General features: G+C 39.5%; 3 protein-coding genes across 9 annotated transcripts; 1 reads left to right on the top strand and 2 right to left on the bottom strand.

Moving 5' to 3' along the window:
- The first annotated feature begins 406 nt into the window (after positions 1 to 406).
- Positions 407 to 5332, top strand: Synj (synaptojanin). Of its 4 annotated transcripts, none has more exons than XM_068289329.1 (4): positions 407 to 614; positions 877 to 2382; positions 2438 to 4662; positions 4724 to 5332. In XM_068289329.1, exons 2-3 carry the CDS (start codon positions 919 to 921, stop codon positions 4655 to 4657), a joined length of 3684 nt encoding a protein of 1227 aa, XP_068145430.1. In that variant the 5' UTR covers positions 407 to 614; positions 877 to 918; the 3' UTR covers positions 4658 to 4662; positions 4724 to 5332. The 4 variants fall into 4 exon arrangements, with proteins under 4 accessions (XP_068145430.1, XP_068145429.1, XP_068145431.1 ...); XM_068289328.1 differs by having other exon boundaries at positions 407 to 704; XM_068289330.1 differs by having other exon boundaries at positions 407 to 2382; positions 4727 to 5332.
- Positions 5333 to 5376: 44 nt separating this feature from the next.
- Positions 5377 to 6782, bottom strand: LOC137576312 (outer dynein arm-docking complex subunit 4). Its single transcript, XM_068289331.1, has 2 exons — positions 6146 to 6782; positions 5377 to 6081 (listed from the first exon to the last, which is right to left on the bottom strand). The coding sequence occupies exons 1-2, from the start codon at positions 6719 to 6721 to the stop codon at positions 5428 to 5430; spliced, it is 1230 nt and encodes a 409-aa protein (XP_068145432.1). The 5' UTR covers positions 6722 to 6782; the 3' UTR covers positions 5377 to 5427.
- A 2533-nt stretch (positions 6783 to 9315) lies between these two features.
- On the bottom strand, positions 9316 to 17785 carry flap (flapper). Of its 4 annotated transcripts, none has more exons than XM_068289194.1 (4): positions 17149 to 17785; positions 12343 to 12591; positions 9957 to 10130; positions 9316 to 9895 (listed from the first exon to the last, which is right to left on the bottom strand). In XM_068289194.1, the coding sequence occupies exons 1-4, from the start codon at positions 17246 to 17248 to the stop codon at positions 9501 to 9503; spliced, it is 918 nt and encodes a 305-aa protein (XP_068145295.1). In that variant the 5' UTR covers positions 17249 to 17785; the 3' UTR covers positions 9316 to 9500. The 4 variants fall into 4 exon arrangements, with proteins under 4 accessions (XP_068145295.1, XP_068145292.1, XP_068145294.1 ...); XM_068289191.1 differs by having other exon boundaries at positions 9957 to 11861; positions 17149 to 17783; XM_068289193.1 differs by having other exon boundaries at positions 9957 to 10637; positions 17149 to 17781.
- Positions 17786 to 23090: the final 5305 nt, after the last annotated feature.

The raw sequence follows: 23090 nt of genomic DNA, 5'->3' as shown, positions 1-23090 counted from the left end.
GTGGGTTCGGGGGGGTTAGTGTTCGGTATTATTACCCCAAATAGGCCGGTTAAATCGGGCCGAGTCATTTTGGCAACAAAACTAAAATTATTTTAAATCTTTAAATATGGCGGGCACATTTGAGCGCTAACGAGCGAGACATTGCGCACTCTATCGACGTTTCCGGCTCAATTTTCGACTACCGATAAATAATTAACCAATTTGACGCAAGATAAGTAATATGGAAGATAAAACCTTTTTCAAATTTATTGTCAGTTTTCCGCAATTTGGACAACTCACATAAAATTTGGAACATGGATAAATACGCAGCACTGTATGGACATAATTCATTCAACGAGTGGCCAGCTGGGCGAGAACCAAAAGAGCGAGTAGTATTAAAAACAAAAAAGTAAGTGCAATTTGTTTTTGTTCCAGAGCTAACGGATTGTGTTTAATTTTTACTGCAAATGCATATAATATATGTACATTGTTTAGGCTAATCTCGGGAGAGCACTGCGTTTGTGTGTTTTATAATCATTTCTTTGTTTTGTTTATGTTTCATAATATTGGAGCAATTGCTATTGATTTTTAACAGACCCCCTTGCACGCACATATACACACAGTGGATCAATAAAGTACGGGAACAGAATACGCCTGATACAGAAAGTATTTGTTGGAATTATATGAGGAAAAAATAGAATAAACACTTGAACAACATATTTGTAGTAGGTTAATGAATTCCTAGCGTAAATAAAGAGAATGTACTGATAATCTCTTGACTCACTGTGACCCAGTCGCGCACACACACATCCTCACACACACACACACACACGCAAGCACATTAACAGCCGCCCACAATTTTGCAAAAGGTTTTTACCAAAAATTTTTCTTTTGCAGATGTTTTAGAAAAGTTATAGACGGTGCAAACAGTTCCAAGCTATGGCCATGTCCAAAGTGATTCGTGTGCTGGAGAAATCCATAGCTCCCTCTCCACACAGTGTCCTATTGGAGCACCGCAATAAGAGCGACAGCATTCTTTTTGAATCGCATGCTGTGGCCTTACTCACCCAACAGGAAACGGATGTTATTAAGAAACTGTACACGAAAGTTTGCGATGCATATGGATGTTTGGGTGCCCTTCAATTAAATGCCGGAGAGAGTACGGTTCTGTTTCTTGTCCTGGTCACGGGTTGTGTGTCCATGGGGAAAATTGGCGACGTGGAAATCTTTCGAATTACCCAAACAACATTTGTTTCACTACAGAATGCCGCTCCCAACGAGGATAAGATCAGTGAAGTGCGAAAGTTGCTCAATTCAGGCACCTTTTACTTTGCCCACACCAATGTGAGTGCCAGCGCCCAGGTTGGTGGTGGAGCTTCAAGTAAATTTGATATAACCCTTTGTGCCCAAAGAAGGCAACGTTCCTCGGAAACGGACAACCGCTTCTTTTGGAATCGAATGATGCATATTCATCTCATGCGCTTTGGCATCGACTGCCAGAGTTGGCTGTTGCAGGCTATGTGCGGCTCGGTCGAAGTGCGCACTGTGTATATAGGAGCCAAACAGGCCAGGGCGGCCATCATCTCAAGGCTGAGTTGTGAGCGTGCTGGCACACGGTTCAATGTACGGGGAACCAACGATGAGGGTTATGTGGCCAATTTTGTAGAAACCGAGCAAGTAATTTATGTGGATGGCGATGTCACAAGTTATGTACAGACCAGAGGCTCCGTACCACTCTTCTGGGAACAGCCGGGAGTTCAAGTCGGTTCGCACAAAGTGAAATTGTCGCGTGGCTTCGAGACCTCGGCCGCTGCTTTTGATCGTCACATGAGCATGATGCGGCAACGATATGGCTATCAGACTATAGTGAATCTCTTGGGCAGCTCTCTCATCGGCAGCAAAGAGGGTGAGGCCATGCTGAGCAATGAATTTCAGCGTCATCATGGCATGTCTGCTCACAAGGATGTGCCGCATATCATATTTGATTATCATCAAGAGTGTCGAGGTGGCAATTTCTCAGCTCTCTCGAAACTCAAGGAACGCATAGTCGCCTGTGGGGCCAACTATGGTGTCTTCTATGCCTCCAATGGGCAAGTCCTTAAGGAGCAGTTTGGTGTGGTGCGCACTAATTGCTTGGATTGTCTGGATCGCACGAATTGTGTGCAGACCTATTTGGGCCTGGATGTCCTGAATATGCAATTGGAAAGCTTAAAGCTAGGCGGCAAGCAGCAAAATGTCTCACGGTTTGAGGAAATATTTCGTCAAATGTGGATCAATAACGGAAATGAGGTAAGTAAAATCTACGCCGGGACTGGAGCCATTCAAGGTGGATCGAAGTTAATGGATGGAGCACGTTCGGCTGCCAGGACCATTCAGAATAATCTACTGGATAACTCAAAACAGGTAGAATATCAATATGACTTGAAATAATTAAGAAAATAAGCTAATCCTCTTACAGGAAGCCATTGATGTCCTATTAGTTGGTTCTACCCTAAGTTCCGAGCTTGCAGATCGCGCTAGAATTTTGCTGCCATCAAATATGCTTCATGCCCCGACGACAGTGCTGAGAGAGCTATGCAAACGCTACACAGAGTATGTGCATCCACGTCTGGCCCGTGTAGCTGTGGGCACATATAATGTGAATGGCGGTAAGCATTTCCGAAGTATTGTATTCAAGGATTCCTTGGCAGATTGGCTCCTGGATTGCCATGCTCAGGCTCGTTCCAAAGCTCTGGTAGATGTTAACAATCCATCAGAGCATGTAGATCATCCTGTAGATATCTATGCTATTGGCTTTGAGGAAATAGTCGATTTGAATGCCTCGAATATAATGGCAGCCAGCACAGATAATGCAAAACTTTGGGCCGAAGAGCTACAGAAGACAATCTCCAGGGATAATGATTATGTGCTGCTAACCTATCAGCAATTGGTTGGTGTCTGTCTGTACATCTATATACGGCCAGAGCATGCACCGCACATTCGAGATGTGGCCATAGATTGTGTAAAGACAGGATTGGGCGGAGCTACAGGAAACAAGGGCGCTTGCGCCATAAGATTCGTTTTACATGGAACTTCAATGTGTTTTGTGTGCGCCCATTTTGCAGCTGGTCAGAGTCAGGTGGCCGAGAGGAATGCTGACTATGCCGAGATTACCAGAAAACTGGCTTTTCCTATGGGCAGGTCCCTGAAGTCCCATGATTGGGTCTTTTGGTGTGGTGATTTCAACTATCGCATCGATATGGATAAGGATGAATTGAAGGAATGCGTCAAAAATGGTGATTTACCGACAGTACTAGAATTCGATCAACTACGCAAGGAGCAGGAGGCTGGCAATGTATTTGGCGAATTTCTCGAGGGAGAGATTAGCTTTGATCCTACTTATAAATATGATCTATTTAGTGATGACTATGACACATCGGAGAAACAACGTGCACCGGCTTGGACAGATCGTGTGCTATGGCGAAGACGCAAAGCCTTGGCTGAAGGTGACTTTGGAGCCGCCTGGAATCCCGGCAAACTTATTCACTATGGACGCTCGGAGCTAAAGCAGAGCGACCATCGTCCAGTTATAGCCATTATTGATGCAGAGATTATGGAAATCGATCAGCAGCGACGTCGCTTGGTTTTCGAGCAAGTTATTAGAGATTTGGGGCCACCAGATTCCACAATTGTGATACATGTTCAGGAAACATCGTCCGCAAATGAGGAAGAAGATGGTCCAACCATCTATGATGAGAATGTCATGTCGGCCCTCATAGCCGAATTATCCAAAATGGGTGAAGTCACACTCGTACGGTATGTGGAGGACACCATGTGGGTGACTTTCCGGGATGGTGAATCTGCTCTAAATGCTGCCTCTAAACGGAGCACTCAAGTCTGCGGTTTGGAGCTGGTCTTTGAACTGAAATCTGTCAATTGGCAGCATTTAGTGGACAATGAGATTGATTTGTGTACCACCAATACCATACCATTATGTGCAAATCCTGTTGAGCAGGCCCAGCTGTTGAGTCAAATTACTCCGGAAGTGCCGCAGCGTCCAAAGCAACCGCCGACCCGACCACCGGCACGTCCGCCCATGCCAATGTCGCCAAAAAGCTCGCCACGTCATATGCCTCATGCGGGCGTTATCAGCATTGTGCCCAAAGCCGCGGGACCGAGTCGTCCCCCCCAGCCAGTAATGCAGGCCCCACTTCAGCCTGTGCAAGTTCCACCGCCACGCCCACCTGCCATGGCGGATGGCGGGGGCGGTAGTGGCTCTAAGTCGCAATCGCCCACAGAAATGATTAATTCCATAAGCAATTCGACCTCAACCTCTTCATCCGGCAAAGCTTCGCCAACAACTGGAGGTGCTCTATCGGGACCGCCCACACCACCACGTCAAATGACAAGTAAAACGGTCACGCCCATTACCACGCCAACGAGGCAGTTGGCCGAAGATACGGCTTACGAGACTGCCAGCAATATCTATGAAGAGATCCAAGACGATGTGCCAGCACCATGTCATCCACCCCCACCACCACCCGTTGTCCCGCCAGACAGTCCTCGACGGCAAGTGCAAATCCTGTTGAGCAGGCCAATGGGACCACCGCCCCCATTACCAAATCGACGCGGTCCGCCAAAGATACCAAATAGAAGCGGCGATGCTCCACCATTACCTTCGCGACCTACCAACAACTAGATAAAGTAAGTAAACCGCTCAGGCAGAAACGAAACTGAACTTATTTTGCCCAATATTTTCTCTCAGTAGACCCGAAATAAAAGGATGAGGCAATTGTTTATCCAAATGCATTCCATATGTTGCTGCTGCGCTGTAATGTTAATGTTTAAACCAACAAAAATGCAATAAGCTCAATCTAAACATGAATATTTATTTTAGTATTTATGTTCAAAATTTTTGAAACATTCTATATAGTTATATATCAATGATATATCATTATTTTCTGTTTACTGATAGCCCAAAAAAAAAAACTAAAATTTCCACCAACTATGAGCAAAATGAACAAACTACAAAAAAAATACTACATATATATATCAAAATCATACTGAATATCGTATGTCTAACAGAATTATTGCCGTACTAGTCAAATTATGAAATAAAAAAAGAGAAAATACTTAAAAACAAAACATGTTAAACACAAAAGATTGAGTATCAATTGTTTAACAACTCACTCACTAACTGCTACCTAAAGAAGTACATATACATATACATATATATATATATATATATATAAAATAATATTCCATATATTAATTGTTATTGTAAAGTTATTAGAACTTTGTTTCTGCAAATAGCAAAAAACAAAACTAAAACCTTTCACAAACTATAAAACAAAAATCGAAAGGCTACACACAATATTGTATCTCTCTTGCATTCAAAAAAAAAATGTTTTAGTTGATTAAATGGTGTATTAACTAACTAGTACATATAACTAAACAATCAAAGTTAAGTTAAAACCACTTGGGTAAAGCATCATTGGGTAGATTCTTGTGATTCGGCAAAGCAGTGCAAGGTCTTTGCTGACGCCAAAACTCTTGACGTTTATTGAGAAAGGCAACTGCCTCCTTGGCAAAGGTTGATATATTTTCTGTGTTCGTGTCGGCACGCACTAGATCTGGATGGAGCAGTAGCTTTTCCAGATATTCCTTATCCACACATAATTCTCCCAGCAACTTGCGCGCATTTCTACGCTCTAGATCCGCTTTGGTGGGCTTACGCAGGGTTGGTTGCGTTGTTGCTCCTTGGGATTTGGGAGTTTCCTCGTCGGATTTGCGATTTCTGCTACTCTTGGGTGGGGCCGCAGTGGCCTTGGTCTTGGCTCCTATGGTATTCTCAATGGCTTCTTGAGTCTTTTGTACGCCTAGACGAAACGAAGCTAATTCGGGACGAGCTCGCAGACCGCGATGAAAGAACATAAGACTCTGTTCGAATTGACCGAGATAGTAGAGAGATTCGGCCTTTTGGTAAATGGCACGTATGTTGTTCTTATCCTCGGCCAAAGCGGTCTCGGCATCCTGCAGAGCCTTGGCTGATTCACCCAAAAGTAAATAACATTTACTCCGCGATATTAAAGCATTTATATCCGTGCTGTTTAGTTCCAGAGCCTGCAAAGAAAAGAAAGTAAAAGAGATCAGATTAAAGGAATTCCCAATTGAAACAGCACAAAACCTTGCAAAAGAAATGGATGGCATTCTCGGGATTGGCATTCTTAATCTCTTTCAGACCCAAGGCAATCACTGAACTAAGATCTGCCTCATCGGGTATAAGCAAAGCCTCATTGCGATCCTGTTTCTGCTTAATTTGCAAACTTTGCTTAATATCAAATGCCCCCGCACTGACTGCAGCCGCTCGATCCTTGTCCGTATAGAAGTCAACGAAATTTTCCTTTGGCTTCTTCTTTTTAAGGATCTGTTCCTCGATGCGTTTACGCGCCGCTCTCAGTTCGGCTTCAATGCGATTGCCTCGCTTTGTTCCAGCCAAGTCGTTGCCATCGCCATCGGCATTTTTGCCCCCACGTCCACCACCACGATCGCCGGAGGATTTGCGTCCACCAACGCCATAAGAGTCCCGGCGATCCCAAATAGGTGGCTTATAGGAACTGCGACGACCCCCTCGACCTTTTGACCTTTTGTTTGCTTCTTCTAATAATTCCTCCTCGGCATTCGCTCCTGTCCGTGTGAAACTTTGGAGTAACTCCTGCTCCTTGTCCACAGCCAGAATGGTATTCAAGACGCTATTTGACATTTCAGACTCGTTTTCGCGCTTGCAAAGGACACAGGACACCCACACACAAATAAAAGTTTGTGTGAAAATTTCACACCTTTGTGACAGCTGCAAACAAGCAAATAATTGATTGGCCTGATGAAGTCTGTTGCCCAGGAGACCCAAATTTGCGCCTTTATGGAATAGCAATCGATAGTAAATACCATTCGAAATGTTGGCAATTGGGTTAAGGGGAATCAACATACCAAATATCGCATTTGGTGGAAAATTACTCGCTACGATTGATATAATCGTATGCAATCATTCAATAATTAATTATTAGGGGTTTATTCATAATGAATTTGATGTTATTTATATCTAATATCTACTAAATTATTATGCTATACTTTTTTGCATTACTTAAGTTCTATAAAAAGGACCAACACAGATCACTTTTGAAGCGTCCTCATACGTACAACAGCATGTTGTGGGTAAGAATTCTAAAGGGGTTTTTTATGTCTTAATATTATTAGTTTGTATAGTTTACGAAATTAATTTTTTTACCACAGATTGTAATACCTAAATGTTTTTTAACTATTCCAGGAAAGATCAGTGGCAAAACAAAGTTGTTAACTGTTAGTAACCTTTGAAATAATAATAGAAAACAAAACAAAAGTCCTGCAATATCATTAAGTTTACTAAATAAATATTTTAAATTACTGGCGCAAATTGGCGCCCTTAGATTCAATGGCTACCATTATTATGCCCCATATTTTCGAACATTCCTCCCCCCACATTTGTGGCCGCCTACAATTCTCGAGCTTTAAAAGCTTTGCGAACTTTTAAGAACGCCATCTTACGTTAATTTCAAATCCATGTCTAGAGTCTAGACCGCTAAAATTTGAAACCAATATTTGAATTGCTAATGCAATTAATGATGTTCTTACCTGATTATAGCCAAATAAAGCTTTATCGTAGGCTCTAACTTTCATATGATTATTGGACTGATCGCACAGCAATTTAATGCTTGTCTCAATTTCCTCAATAGAATCAACTTTTGGTTTCTTCCGCGGCATTTCACTGTTGTGTGTTCTTTTAACTGTTTTGATTCACAATGTAATTAGGAGCTTGAAAATAATACTTTGGTTATTTAACATCACATAATAAGTCTTATGGAAACTTATCAATAGCTTGTCAGAAGTATATTCCGCAATATCCTTGGAACGTCTGTTTGCCACGCTCGACATTTGCCAACTAAATTTGTTTTGCCTTCTTTTGCATCTACCTTTAGGTCTTTTTGGTAGGGTCCTTTTGAGTTATTGTTGTGTTGATGTTGTTGTGCTTGTTGTGGCTAGAAAGTTTGTGCTTCTGTGGCTTTTGGCTTGAGTCTTGGGGGAAAGAGAGGTTGCTCCTAGGTACATATATACAATATTTTTGAAAGTGCCTTCTCTGGTTTGGGTAAGTAAGTTATTTAGCATGCGCTGACAAGTTTCAATAAACTTGCATTACACCAACCCCCCATAAATAAACTGTCTGATATCAAAGCAGCCCTTTATCTATAGGGCAACCATATATTTGTCTCCTGTCTATATCCTAATTTGCACACACTTAATTGAAATCGTTAAAAAACTCATACATCCAGTTCGTTATGCCAACGAACTTTAATGGGTGGGAAATCCCAAAGTCACGCACATGTTGGCTGCGTAATGAATCGACAAATCTGCCTTCCGAAAAATGTACTTTAATGAGTTTCGACATCAACAACACAAACCTTGGCAACAAAGTCAATTAAAAACTTAAATGATAAGCTCCCCAAAAGTCTTTCTTTCGTATGTTCTCCAGACAATAAATATGGCAAAACCTGGCCACAAAATGAACCCACAATGAAGCGACTCCTTACCGAAACTCATTTGGAACTCATACTTGCTAAGAACCTTTACCCTCTATCTCTATCCATGTATCTCTATATATCTGTCTGTATAGTATACCTACTGAATTTCGACATATTTATGAACTCATGCAAATTGCTATTAATTTTCTTGTATTGTTTTTAGAGTAAATAAATAAGTTTGATGTCGAGTCCTTGCGTGCTCCTGGCTCATTTTCTATATGCCAACCTTCGCGGCGGCGTGGCAAAACAATTTTATTTGTCCTGCCCTCATAAGCCAAATTCTTTTCGACTTCAGAGACCTCAAGTCATACTTTATTTCCTTCCTTCCATTCGTTTCGGTTTCATTTCACAATGGTGGAGAAATTATGTTATTTGCATTTGTTCAAGTTGGCCTCCGCCTTCCCAAATAACAATAATGTAGGTTAGTTTAGTATTAGACAAACTTAAATGCCAAATATTGTGTTTACGACAATTCCAATTGTGTTGACACATGGGGTAACAAAAAAAAAAAAAAAAAAAAACGGAGGAGCAGAAGCAATGGCTTGACTTTGATTTTAATCGTTTGGCTTGAATTGCATGCAATTGCGATTAGTTCACCTGTTGCTGACAGGGAAAAGTGTCCGGGCGGGAAAAGGGTTAAAGACAAGATGAACAGATAAAGCAACTTATTTAAATACTAGTGACGTATTGTGAGAATTTAAATAATTAAATTAAATCGATTCTCCTAAAATAGAAGAGCACTATGTTTAATATAAGATTTTTATATTTTACAAATATTATTTGAGTGAAATTCGTTTACAAATTGTTACTAAGTACAACGATCGTGACACGATGACAACTTATAAAATTATTAACATAAGAACATTATAAATAATTTAAAGTATGTGGGTCGATATTTTCACCCCATCATCTCTCTTCCTCTGACTATTATTATTGGCCTTCGGAGCGTTGGACATTGTCGAAGGGCACCAGAATGCCGGGTGGTCCACCGAATCGAGATGTCGTCGAGTGACTGGATGCAGCAGCAACAAGTTCGGGCTGATGTTGACGCTGTTGCGGCTGGAAGGGTCTCGGGGGCTCCGACGAGTGTGGCGATAGTACGCCCGACGGAGCGCCGAAACCTCCGTTGTAACGGCCAGGATTGGAAGTGGGACGAGCCTTGGTACCCTTGACATTGTTGCTGAACTCATGCTGATCACCAGCCACATAAATATCAGGTTTGGAGGCTACCTGGGGCCGTAGTAGACCCGCTGGGGCACCAAATCCTCCAGTATACTTGCCCGGATTGACAGCTGGCTGAGCTGCTAGACCAGGGGCAGGAGTTTCTGGAAAGCCAGAGGGGTTATGTATAGTCAAACGATGATTATAGTTGGAGTTAATGCTTACCCTTACGCTGATTACCAATGACGGGCGTACTTATGACCTTGCCCTCATCGCTCTTGGTGTATTCCACTTTGTGATTTGCGTCGCTGTTGCCTGTATTGAAAGGTGGGAAGGATTCATCGGTCGCTGGTCGTGGCGGTTCAGTGGGTTGGTGGCTTACTGCTGTATCGAAACGGGCTGCAAAATTGATGATAGATTTTGTACTTGGATTGTTATCAACTGGCGGACTGGAGGAGACAGTTTCATCAGCCACTGGCTGGGATACGGGCGGTATGAGCACCGATGGTGGCTCTACGGTATTTGTATCCTCAACGCCTGGGCCTTGCTGGTGATTGAGTTCTGGAAGCGTAAGCGTTACTTTTGATGGAAAAGCAGAGGATACGGCTGAAGTCGTTGGGATTGGAAAGGGTTTCGGTGTGGAAGTGGTTATTGTGGATGTGACTGGGATATTTGCCGAAGCTCCTGTTGATGCAGTGAAACCTTGTGGCTTAAAATCATTCGGTTTACTACCTCCGCTCACACCGACTTCGATTCCTTGTCCAGCTGGTGGATCCTTAAAGTTATCCGGGTTGAATGGTACACCGGGTCCAACATCGGGATAATCAAAGTCACGTAACCATGTTGGTATTGTTGCCGAATCGAAGGGATTGGTTAGATCAGCAGCTTCGGGCTTCTTATCAGGAGCTGCGAGAGTAGTTGTAATTGGTTTAATTTGCGGTTTTTGAGTGGTTCTTGGTCTTGCTGTGGTGCTTGTGGTGCTAGTTATGGTGCTATGCGTGACTGGTTTAGGTGAAGTGGATGTTGTCGTCGTCGCTGTGGTAGTGGTTCTTGGCGTTGTGCTTGTTGTCGTGGTGCCCGCTGTAGTTGGTGGAGGCGTCAATTGGACATTGTTTAGATCAACAAATGGTTCAAATGGCGGCTCTAAATCATTGGCCAACGTATGATTATATTGATCATTATCGGTTGGCACTATAAAAGTGACTGCCACATCAAGATCCGTATCAGTTACTTCCTGTAGCCAAGGCGGCAGAGTATAAGCATATTCCTCTTCGCCTTTCTCCAGCTTATAAATGGAGGCAGGATCCAAGGGAGTAGTACTTCTTGGGGCTTCAGTGGTGGTTGGTCGACGTGAAGTTGTGGTTGTTGTTGTTGTTGTAGTTGTCGTTGTAGTTGTTGTTGTTGGCCTCCTTGTCGTTGTGGTTAATTTGGTTGTGCTGTAGTGAGCTGTTCCCCTCTGGCGATTTGGGAATCTTCCTGGATTTCTGGGCGTTGTGGTGCTACCCACATGAGCATTGGTGCCATGGGCACTTGGTGGTCCTTCTGTACGTTGACGTTCGCCCACATTTACTACTTCAACCCGACCCTCTGTGATGGGAGATGCATCCACCGGATTTAGGGCATTTCCACCACTACTCAAGCTTAGTTGAATATTATGAGTGATGGGATCCTGAATACCCTTAACATGTTTGCTTGGCTGCTGCTCTGTTATGATTTGTGGTTCCATCTCATGTTCGGTTTCTGTTTCAAATGGCGGCAAGAGATCCCAGGCAATAACACTTAGTGGCTTCTGTGCTCCATCCGTAGCTGGTGTCCAGGCGACTGGTCCACCTATGTTGGCATCTTTCAGCTGTAACTCACGTATATAGTCGGGTAGAGTGCCACTTGCCAATTGTGGTTCATGGACACTCTCCTGACGCTGTTGTTGTTCGTGCTGTTGCTGCTCCGGTAAGGGCACTAAATGAGCCTGTTCCACTTCCACCTCAGTCGATGCGGTTTGGTGTGGTGGTGTTAGTGAAATGGCAAGTGTTGGTGGTGCAAATGAACTCGTCGAATAAGTGGGGGAGGTGTTGATGTCGTTGATGTCTGACGTGCTGGACATGCGAGGCGTATCATCCACGGCTATGGCATCTATTTGAGAGGGATGTGTTTGAGTTGAGTATTTCGCTTCAAATGGACAAAGATTTGAAGGCATCATTGGGATAACGCGGGGACTGGGTTTAATTCTAAAGACCGGATTCAATGTGAGCAGGGAAAAGGGGGGGTGCTGCGTGCTCAGGACTTGGTGGTGCAATGGGAAATTTTTGATTTCTAGGCTGGGGGAGTGGGGTGCTAGTTAATAGATGCGTTTGGTTTGTTATTTGGCGTTTAATGTGATTGGATTCAATGCTGCTTGGACTAATGCTAATGCTAGTGGTGCGAGTGCGAGTGAGTGGTGCATTTGCTTTGGCTTGTTCGTGATTGCTTTTTGTGTTCGTGGTGGTATTTGTATTGCTGTTTTTGGTGGTGCTGCTGCTGTTCTTGTTCATTGTGTTCTTATTGTTGCTGACACCGCCGTCTGCTGCTCCACTCGCCGCTGCTCTCGTTCTATGCTGTGCTGTGAAGAACTCACCAATATGCGGCGGCAGCAAATCGTCCGCCGGCTTTCGTATCTCTGTTATGCCCGATGCATAGGTGGGAATCTCGAATTGTAAACCCTGTGCACTGACTACCTTACGGCCATCGGGCGTATCGATGGGATGAAGGGAATCGATCGGATTGCCATAGCTATCCACAGCTCGCTCATTGAAGTCGGCAGTCTGGTCTGGTGTATCGACCAAAGGTGGTTGCAATTCTAATGCAAATGGCGATTGCCGTACATCTGTTGTGAGAAAAGGTAGGAGGAGGTGCAGTTTTGTTTTGTGTTGTTTTCGCTTCTAATAAAAAGATGCAATGGAGCAATTGCAATCAGTTAAATGTGTTAGAAACAGTAGAACAGGCAAAAGTGTAAATGAAAATGCAGAGAAAATGAAATGTGGTAGAGGAAAAGGAAGGCAAGAAGAGTGGGTACATTTGTACATACGAATGTATGTAACTAAAAGTAAATGGCGAGGGGGGAAAAGAGGTGGGCTGTTTGGCATCTCTTGGGCAATTTGCCTGCCATTGTTGCTGATTGATTGACATTGACTAAGATGGGCCATATATCTAATGTCTCCCCCAATGTTGCTCATTCTTTGATGTGGCGGTGGTGATGGCGTTTTGTGGTTGTAAATGTTTTCGTTTTTCCAATGTTAGATTTGGTTGTTTGTTATTTACACTAAAGCTTTTCTAAACACTAACTACGAACAAAATTCAATTTAGTTTCGTTAGTCAGCCAGGTTAGTAAGTGATGGACTCTTCGGATGTGAATGTGAGTGTGTGTGTGCTAGTCAGGTGTTAAATTGACATACATACAAGTAAATTGCAAATGTGAACAAATCCAGTTCGTTGCCTAAGTCTTTCCTTTGTTTTTCTAACTTGTAATATACTCGATGGTTTTTTATTTAAAGGATTTAATATTTATCTATTCGATTTGAAATAGTGCTAAAAGTTCATCAGATCATAATTTTTTGCATAGAAATTCGTCTTGAATATAGAAATTTTTCCAAAGCTCTTTAATTTTTTCATTGTAATATACCCATAATATAAATGAAAATCTTACTTTTTAAATTTGTATGCCTTATATACATACATACGTACATACACATATTTGCGAATATCTAAAAATTAATGAATTAAATGGCACCGCAAACGGAGGGGAATTTTAGAATGTGGTTTTGCCCAGTTTGTCGTGTGTGTGACTCAATCAAAAGGTAATCAAGCTGAGTAGGATAGACAAAGAGATAGAGAGAGAAAGACAGAGCGAGGGAGAAGGTAGAGATAGAGAGATGAAGATCACGTTGGGCGGTTTGGATTTGCTTAGTCAGTTCCGGCTGTTAAACATATGTATAATTCTACATATATTTTCTAGACAAGTATTTTCTATATATTCATCTCAAACTTATTTATGCCATTCATTTGCATTTTATTATTTATCTCATGGGTTGGGTTTTTAATTTTGATTTTATTCCAAATGCGATTCCAATTTGTTTTTAATTTTATATCTCCACTAATGTCACTAGTGACAGTTGATGGAACTTTTGCTTATCAGACCCTGAACTCGCATCTTTTAGCCGTCATATGCAACTATGCCTAGATATAACTACTTCAAGAGGATAGTTGCAGGTGGCACTAAATATTAATGTGAATCTTCTAACTCTAGCTTCCTAGTATTAACCATTCAGTCACCATTTCTTTCTCCCTACGCCCTTATTTGCCCTCACTGATTTTAACTCATCTTTATTTGATTCTCAAGTTCAGGCGCCAATTAAGTTTTGCTTGTTTCTGTTTGTTTACTTATTTCTTTTTTATTGTGTTTAATAAATTAAAGATTTTTTGTGTTTTTTAATTGATTGACAGCTTCACGACATTTGCGCACCCACCGAAAAAAGACAATGGCATATATTTTTTCTTCTTATTAAATTTTGCACACTTTTTTTGTTGATTGTGTTGCCAGCTTATGACAAGTTGTCGTTGTTGTGATTAAATCAGCCTTCGCTTTAAAAACAAAACAAAAATTTGTAATGGATTTTTGGTATCATCCAAGGCCTTGACTTATTAAAGCTGTTTCAAATATCACCTAACCCACACATCATATCAATGTATCACAAACCGCCATGCTACAAATATATACATACATATATCTTATGATCAAATTTGGCAATTTCAAAAACATAAATTATGTTGCTACAAAAGGTTCTTAAATTGCTTCATAATGTTTGAGTTCTAATAGCGGCTGCTCTTTGAAGATTTGCCACACCGAATTTCCCAATATCTACTTAACGGTCTTGTGATTGCGTCTAATAATCGCTCCGAGGAAATCTCATTTGTAAAAAGGTTTGCCAACTTTCAGTTCCATGTTAGCCCAATTGAGAAGTTGGCCAACATTTGTAAGCCTTTACCCTATCGCACAAGATATATTTACAACGATATTTGCAAAGCATTATTAACATCAACCACACATATTAAATTGGAACCAAATCCATAAATCATAGAAAATGGCAATAAAGCACGCTTGAAAAATATGAAAGATGAAATCCGTGCGAATTTGTTAATTATCACGTATATGAAATTCATTAAGATAGCAATCCATTGATGGGAAAAATGGCCACGATGTGGAGCAAAAAATGGAAAAATACATATATTGTCTGTCGTCGACGAGGACGATGGTCTAATAGACGGGTCTCATAAAGACTCAAAGGTTATACACAACTTATTATAATTAAATCATAAATCTTGCAAATTAACTCATAAATATAAAGCTAAATGTGGAATAGACGACATTTAGTTGCCCTTAATGTCATTCTTTTGACCGAAGACTTCTTTTCGCTTACTTACTTGATTCTACGAACTTCTACATAACACTTAAGACCCCTTTTCAAATACTATCTTTAAAATAAAATCAATTAATTAATCAGAACTAAATGATTTTATTCCAATAGTCAATTTAATATATACATCTATGATTCAAAATCTAATTGAGCTGAGTTATTGACATAAATTGTTAATTGTTAATGATCCAAAGCGTCTTTGATCAATTCGGCGAAAACTTTTCCACCATTTAATCTTTGTTATGCACTTTATTTTAAAATCATAACTATTTTTAAGATTTATGTTATGATTTTCTAAAAGCTTCTTGATTTTTCTACAAATGAATCTGTTTTGTGGGGGGCCCTCTATGACCTAAATCTTTCTCACAAACAACAACAATATCATCAGCATCAACAACAAAGGAAGTCAACCAAATTGTCATAACAACAAACGCACAAAAGAGAAGTGCCAGAAAATTTATAGACCAACAAAATAAAAATAAATTTATATAAAAACCAAAAAGAGATGACACAGTGCAAGATCTGCAGCTCCAGAGGTCGTGCCTTTAAGTGGAGGCCTCCGGACGACAATGACGAACAAGATAGTGATAATGACGCAAATGATGATCATGACGATGTCCCTTTCAAAGGGGAAGAGGAAAGAAAATGAAGACGACATCTACATGAAAGCCTTGCCAAGTCACGTCATCTGCCTTTTGGGTGTTTAGCTTACATAATATTTGGTTGTTGTTGTTGTTTTGGTTTTGTCTTAAGGTTGGTTTTTCTGTTAAGGTCTGTTTATGGCCAACAGCTTCTCAAATTTCATTAGCTTTCGAGTTGCCATTGGGAACACAATATTTTCAGTTGTTGTTGCTGCTGCTGCTGAATGATATTTATTTTCAGCTACTTGACTTTAGGCCGAAATATTTGCCCAATTTGGTAAAGTGGCATAAATTGTTTAACAAACAAACACAAGAAAAAGCAATACTACATGTGTTGCTGTAGTTTAACATGTTTTGCGGCTAATTTGTGGCTAGAGTAAAGTGCCGACAGGGAAAAAGCCAACAAAAAGTGGGTCAATTCTTAGTTAAAGAAGTAATCGAATTGTTATTAGTAAATGCTAAAGAAAGGACATAGAATAGAGACACAAAAGCGACTGTTAATCCATTAAATAAACCACAATATTAGTCACATGCAAACAGTAAACAATAAACATTTTGTGCATTTGGAGTTTTTGCCTAAATAATTAACTTCACAAGTTGTAAAATGCATTTAAATCCTTTTTTATGGCAACTTTTAATGAACTCCTACTGCTCAATCATTGTTGAATTTAACTACAAGTTTGAATTGAATTGAATTCCTGTCCATTTACATTAAGTTATAAAAAAAAAAGCGTTTTACTTTTTGTTTTACGTTTAATCAAGCATTAAATATAAAGGGATTTTGGTAGGGTTTTGATTTTGATTCTAATTTGATAATTTTCGCTATATTTGTTTGTATGTTTTATTCTATTCTTGTTCTTTTATGCTTAAAATTGTATATTTTTTATTTTTTTCAGCAATATTGTCATAAATTTTCAATAAAAACTTGTTATAATTCTATGTATGTATATACAAATATCTTCTAAATGTTCCTTAGTCTAACTGAAATTTACTTGGGGTCTTTTTCAAAACCTTACCCTTCCCCTCAAGGTGCACTTGCAAATAGAAAATATTTGATTCGAAGATAATTACAAGGACAGAATTGAGTAATGGGAAAGTACATATATTGGCATGCCTATAAAGATTAGATAAGTAACACAGAGAAACCCGAGAAACATGAAGAACATCCATACAGGTTATTCCTAATGCCATTACACAATTTCGAATAAATTGAGAAGTGAGAGAATAACTGAAACTTTATGTTTACTCAATTTTTGTGTCGAGGAATTTAGAATAAAACCTGTATATATATTCTACATATACACATATATATTCATATATACTATATACCAGGCCGTCCATATGCCATATGACTATTCAGATTCAATAGCAGCAAGATGAGGGCAAAAAACTTGCAGCAATTGCGTTGCATTCTCGAATGGATTTCCATTTTTTTTTTGTGTTTTCAAAAGTTGATTGAGTTGAGAATTAATTTTTATTTGTAGATCTTCCAGTGGGTATTGTTGTTGCTATTTTGTTTTTTTTTTTTTTCGTCACGCAATTAACAATTTCAATTTCAAAATGGGCATTGCCCAAAAAAAACAACTGAAAAAGTCGCGTTTGAATAAAATTAGCGCGTAGGCAGAATAACAAATTTTCGATACGGATACAGAGTCGACGACGATCACACCGGGCGACGATATAACGCTATTGAAGAAACAAAAACCCAGCAACTCGAAGTTATTGCCAAATCCAAATAATAATGTAAGATTTCTTATTTTCTTCTTCACACATAAAATTCAATCAATTTTTGTGACACGATCACGAAGTGAATCTCACACCGAAAAATGCAAAAAGAGATGCTGCTGCCAGTTCCCACTACAACGGCGACGATGACGACGTGTGACGGAGTGACGAACTGACGGGGTGCGATATGTCGAGATGCGCTCGAGCGTTAAACACGTCCGCAGCTTACGGATTCTGCGCTTTCAATAAACTTGGCAACCAAATGGAGTAAGCTTGAAGCTTGGACCCAACAGAGGCAACAGCTGCCGCTGCTGCTGAGACAGCGACTGAGACCTGACGATAGAGGCTGAAATCTGGAGACTTGCATATACATATACTTACGAGGGTAACTACCAAAAATCGCAGTAAGCAAAGCTAACTGGCTTCTGTTTAATTTGATTGGAAAAGTCAATTTTCTGTTTAGTTTTTGTCATTCGATAAGTGCTACATATAATATTAGCTAACGATATTCCTACTTTGAGACACTCTGACTAACTTTTTTCTTGAAAAAAATCTTACCAGAAATTATTACTTTAAAGCAAATTTGAAGATGAAATTCTGAAAATTATCTGGGGATAAATCTTATTTGAAATAGGTTGGGTTAAAAGGAACTTTTCGTTTGCACCTCGTTTTCGGTGGGTAGAAACGAATGTATGTATATAAATAATTATAAAGGAAACACACACACATACACATGGCGACAGAATGATCTCTCACTCTCACTGTGTCGTCCCTCTTCCATCTCGAATGTCTGGCATGCCAAGCGACATTCTAATTTCAGACTTTAAGTTTATCAACAACAATCGATCTGTGATCACATTGAATTGAACATTTTCCATTGTCTGATTTTCACATACTGGAAACTGGAAACAAACACCGGCTGACAGTGAAATTAATTATTGTAATTACTCGTAGCACCTTCTCACTTTTCTATCCCCCCCATCCGCCCCCTTTTGACAGATTCCCCAATGCTTTTCAAGGTCATCGCGAACCGCAATCCCAATTCTCTTCATCATCTCATCTCCTCATGTCTCTTGTTTCGGCTTATTTACAAGACAAAAGGCTAAAATTATTAAGACCGTCTACACACGTTTTCCCCCCACCCAGTCAAAGTCAAATGACAGACCAGAAGAGAGACTATATATATAGGTAGATATATGCCGATTGCATATATTATGCAAATTGTGAATGAAATCGAGTCTGTTAGTTTGTGCCTTGTTTTGACAACTTTAACTTTATTTAATTCTAATACTAGTGAAAAGATGTTGTCAAAAAGTTATTTCTGCTTTAAAGATCCTGTTCTAAGATCGTTAGTTTAACATTCATTTGGGGCTGCTTTCATTTTCATTTGTCCGCCTGAGAAGTCTCATTAATCTCGTCTGGTTTATGATCGCTTGTGCTCAATCTTGTGTGATGTGCGTTGACATAAGCTTAATATATATACTTTTCAAGACTTTAAGTCGTTGAACTTGTGCTAATTCAAGATTAATGGCCAATTGAGACAATGGCAAATCAATGATTAGATCATCAACATCATCGTGCTCATCAATAATGGTGCAACACCTTATTAAAAGTTACCTCGTGAAGTGAAACCATGTCCTACACTAATGCTTCCTGTACATTTTGATGCTTACTCAACTGATTAGTTTCTGTTTAAATTCAAGATGAAATCGTCGACTATTATGTTTAATAAATTGTCAATAAATTTAAATAAATTGTCAATCACCAAAGTCTTTGCCTAACGCCTAGGAGAATAAAAACCATTTTATCTATAATCATATTTGATCGTTATAAGGTCAATAGAAATCGTCCTTGAATAAATGGGCGTCAATAAGAAGAAGAATACTCCAAGAGCCGAATTCGCTTTTTTTTTTTTTTTTTTTGTTTAACATGAAAGACTTATGTTGTTTTTGTCAAAGTCAAAAGTGTCTCTTTGCCTTCAATGAGACAGAAGCCTCTTTCAATACTAATCACATTTACATAAGTCTGGTGATAGTTAAAAATTCTATTCAAATCAGAATCTACTTTATCTAACCCTTGGGTAGTAATGAAGTTTTTCGGTGTCTACATATCATCCCTGACATTTCTAGAATCAAAGTCAGCTTTAAAAGCCATTAATTGCTCCAGTTCATATCCAACGCATTTTAAATACTAGTTACAACAATAAATGCACTGAATAAACACTAGAGTATGTGTCATTTAGCAATGAGAGCGAAGTGAAAGTTTATAAAAAAGATTAATAAAATGGAAATGATCAAGCACGGCTCCTTTTTATGCCAAATGAATAAACTTAGAGCCGGAAAATGCCTAGTGTGCATTTTAAGAGGTCAATAGATAGACAAATTTATTTGTAATAACTTTAAAATGAAAGGGCTTAGTTCCTACCTAATGAATGTAACCCATTTCTGGTTCCCTGTGTTTCCCCCACTGTGTCCCAACCGCAGAGCCATCCTCAGTGCCTCCAAATATGTTTTGTATGTATGTATGTCTCTGGACCATAATTATCGCAGTAGTTCCGCTTTGAAGATATTTCTGCCGGCATTTGGATTTGAGTTTGATGACCATAGCACAGAGTTAGTTGACAGCGAGACCGAGACCATTGCTTCCTAGGTTGATGATGATGATTAGCAACAAAAGGTATTGCCAAATGCTTGGAATGTGGCTGGAGGTACGTACTACTACTACTTACGTACGACATATCATTTGGATGGAATGGCATGGGTCTTACAGTAGCAATGGAGTTTGGGCTATTTGATCGCCCACAGACAATAAATCAAAACGCCTAGAGAGGTGGCGCTAGCGGGGCACTCTATAGTGATGGAGATGGTTGGGGGGAAGCCCCCCTTCCCGGCGGTGTCAAAGAAGTAATCAAAATTGTATTACGAAAACAAACGTTTTTTTCAGTTTTGTTTTGTTTTGTTTGGTTTGGTTTTTTTTTCCATTTTTATAAATTTCATTTGGTTTTTACCTATAACAATGGCGGCATGAAGTTTTGTTAACAGATGGTAAGGGGGCCGGACGAAGGGGGGGAGGATGTAGATGGCATCCCAAGTTTTTGATGAGGCGACTGCTGCTGCTGCAGAAAACGCAAAGTCAGCAGAGTCGGCGGCAGGCAGATAACCAACAACAATGCATGGCAAAAGCGACAGCATTCACGCCGTATATATTATTTACTTTAATAGAGTCAGCTTAGTCAGCGGGAGCGATGAGGGCTTAAAACCTGGCTCGAGGGTTGGGAAACGACCATCATTATGACGAAGGCAACAATAACAGCAGCATCAACCGCATTGATGATGATGAGGATGATGATAATGTCCAATATTGAAGGTGCCCGAAAAGTCGTGCAAATTGACAATGTCTTTTATGAAGTCGCCATATTAAGTCCTTCGTCCCTTTAACCTTTATTTATTTCATTTGAACCTGTAGACTAACTAAATTTTAATTCAACTCACGCAATCCTCTCTAGCTGCTGCTTTGAAATTGCTCTGCGTAATCCACACGACTTGGTTTTAATTTTCGTCGTATCATTTCTCTTCCACTTATTGGGGCAAACGACCCTTCACCTGCCTTCTCTTATTATTTGTTTATAATCATTAATTTCACAAACATTTTACAGATTTGTCAGACGTTTATGCAAAAATATATCTGCTTTACTGTTGTCTCTCCAGCCTCTAAATATTTCCGTTTTTAAGGTTTTTTTTTTTGGCATGTGTAAAATGAAAAGGTTAAAAAACATGCCCCGCAATTTGTTTATGATTTCGCAACAAATTTTGTATTTTTTTTAAATGAATTTTTTGGTTTTCTGTTTGTTTATGTTTCTTTTATACATTCAATAAATGCAATTGTTAACTGCAAGCGCGGCCCACATGAAAACGTTTTCCAAACCAACCAAAAAGAAACGAGTCGAAAAAAATGTTCAAAAGTCAAATGAGCTGAGTTGATCGCTGCGAGACCAGTCCCAGGCAGAGTCATCGTCGAACCAGTTGGACGCATCTTCTATAGAAAAAAAACAACAACAACATTTTTTTATTGCAAAAATATTGAAAAATGCCTCATATAAAACATTGTTGGTCACCCTGACCTTAACACAAATTTCAGGCCATATATTGTCTTCTTCTTCTGCTTGAATTAAAGTGAATACGTGCAACGATTATTGGTGCTTCATTTCTTGGGAGTATTTATTCCTCTGGGTAACAGGATTTATAATAGGTACTCATTGAGAACAGCTAGATATGAGTCATAAGGCAAACAAATGACGGTTCATTGCAAAACAACATTTTTTTTGTTAAAATTAATGTTTATTTTTTTTTTAAATCCAAAAGCTAATTTGCGTAGGCGATCGCGTATTCGGTTCCCATAATCGACCATTCACACATAAGCCATAATGATCCGCTGTGTCAGAAGAAAGTCGTTGCTGAGTGTGTATCTATAAACAGAACGAGTTTGAGATTCTTCTCAAATGTTGTTATTCTTAACAACATAACACTTGAAGGCAGATCAGATATCTAATACCCGAAATATTAGTTAATTGTTGATTTTGATGGCCATGGGAAGATTTGCTGATTAGAAAAACTTGAATTATTTGGGTCCTCTGACAAAGAGTGAGGTAAACGCAAAATGAATCATCCCAAAATGAAAATATTCCTAGTCCTGAATCATACTTATTCAATATCTAACAATGAGTTATAAGGAAAATAACACATTACATAGAATGGTAAAAAATGTACAGCGTTGTTTTGGTAGTGCGGATAGTCATAAATTTATGTCCTTTATATAAGCCAAGCCTATGTTTACATTACTATCTTGGCTTATGCAGTGGAGCCGTGTGCAGGACAACATAACTGGCCGTCTTGGGTGTGTGCACTTATGGATAAACTGAATATGCCTTGATGGTGTATCGCACCATACAGTGAAGGCTTTATCATAAGAACAGTACCCCGAAACCCAGAAATGGCTTATATCAAGATATGGATATAATAAAAATGTAAAGTTAATACCTTTCTTAATTGCCAACTTAACAGGTGAACTAAATACTTTTTGTGTTCAGTTTACAATATTTAAATGGAGGTGTCAAACTGATTCTGACGTCAATCTAATTTTTAGGCTTTTGCTTTTATTTTTAATTTGATAAGACCATTTTTAGTGAATGAAATGTTATGGCTGCGCGGTCAGCAAAAAATATTTAACATTTTATCACTAATTACTACTGGCAATACATTCAGCTGAAACTGATGCTTAGTATATGTTTACTATGTACTTAAAGGCCGTTTTGGCCCCTAGTAGCTTAAGTAGATATTTACGAAATTTTTTTTTTTATTATAGTATAGCTCGGCTACCAATTTATTTTAAACAAATTCAAGAAAATGATTGACACAATATCGAATTTATAATATACATATTAAAGATACGTATTTTCAAAAAGCGATATGAAAAAGGGATGTTGCTATCGATTGTAGGTTGATAGTGTCCAATCGATTGTTCTCCTCCTCTAAACTTGTGAACACTGG

Source organism: Drosophila tropicalis, unplaced genomic scaffold (genome assembly GCF_018151085.1).
Source record: "Drosophila tropicalis isolate 14030-0801.00 unplaced genomic scaffold, ASM1815108v1 contig_593, whole genome shotgun sequence".
Lineage (NCBI taxonomy): Eukaryota > Metazoa > Arthropoda > Insecta > Diptera > Drosophilidae > Drosophila > Drosophila tropicalis.
The sequence above is the reverse complement of the archived record's forward strand: the minus strand, read 5'-3'. Positions and strand labels throughout refer to the sequence as shown.

Coding starts and splice junctions, on each gene's coding strand:
- Synj (XM_068289329.1), top strand. CDS start 919: ATGGCCATGTCCAAAGTGATTCGTGTGCTGGAGAAATCCATAGCTCCC. Junction 2,383..2,437: donor TACTGGATAACTCAAAACAG/GTAGAATATCAA, acceptor ATCCTCTTACAG/GAAGCCATTGATGTCCTATT.
- LOC137576312 (XM_068289331.1), bottom strand. CDS start 6,721: ATGTCAAATAGCGTCTTGAATACCATTCTGGCTGTGGACAAGGAGCAG. Junction 6,082..6,145: donor CCATCCATTTCTTTTGCAAG/GTTTTGTGCTGT, acceptor TTTTCTTTGCAG/GCTCTGGAACTAAACAGCAC.
- flap (XM_068289191.1), bottom strand. CDS start 17,248: ATGGAAATCCATTCGAGAATGCAACGCAATTGCTGCAAGTTTTTTGCC. Junction 12,592..17,148: donor TATGGCATATGGACGGCCTG/GTATATAGTATA, acceptor TTCTCACAACAG/ATGTACGGCAATCGCCATTT. Junction 9,896..9,956: donor CATTGGTAATCAGCGTAAGG/GTAAGCATTAAC, acceptor CTGGCTTTCCAG/AAACTCCTGCCCCTGGTCTA.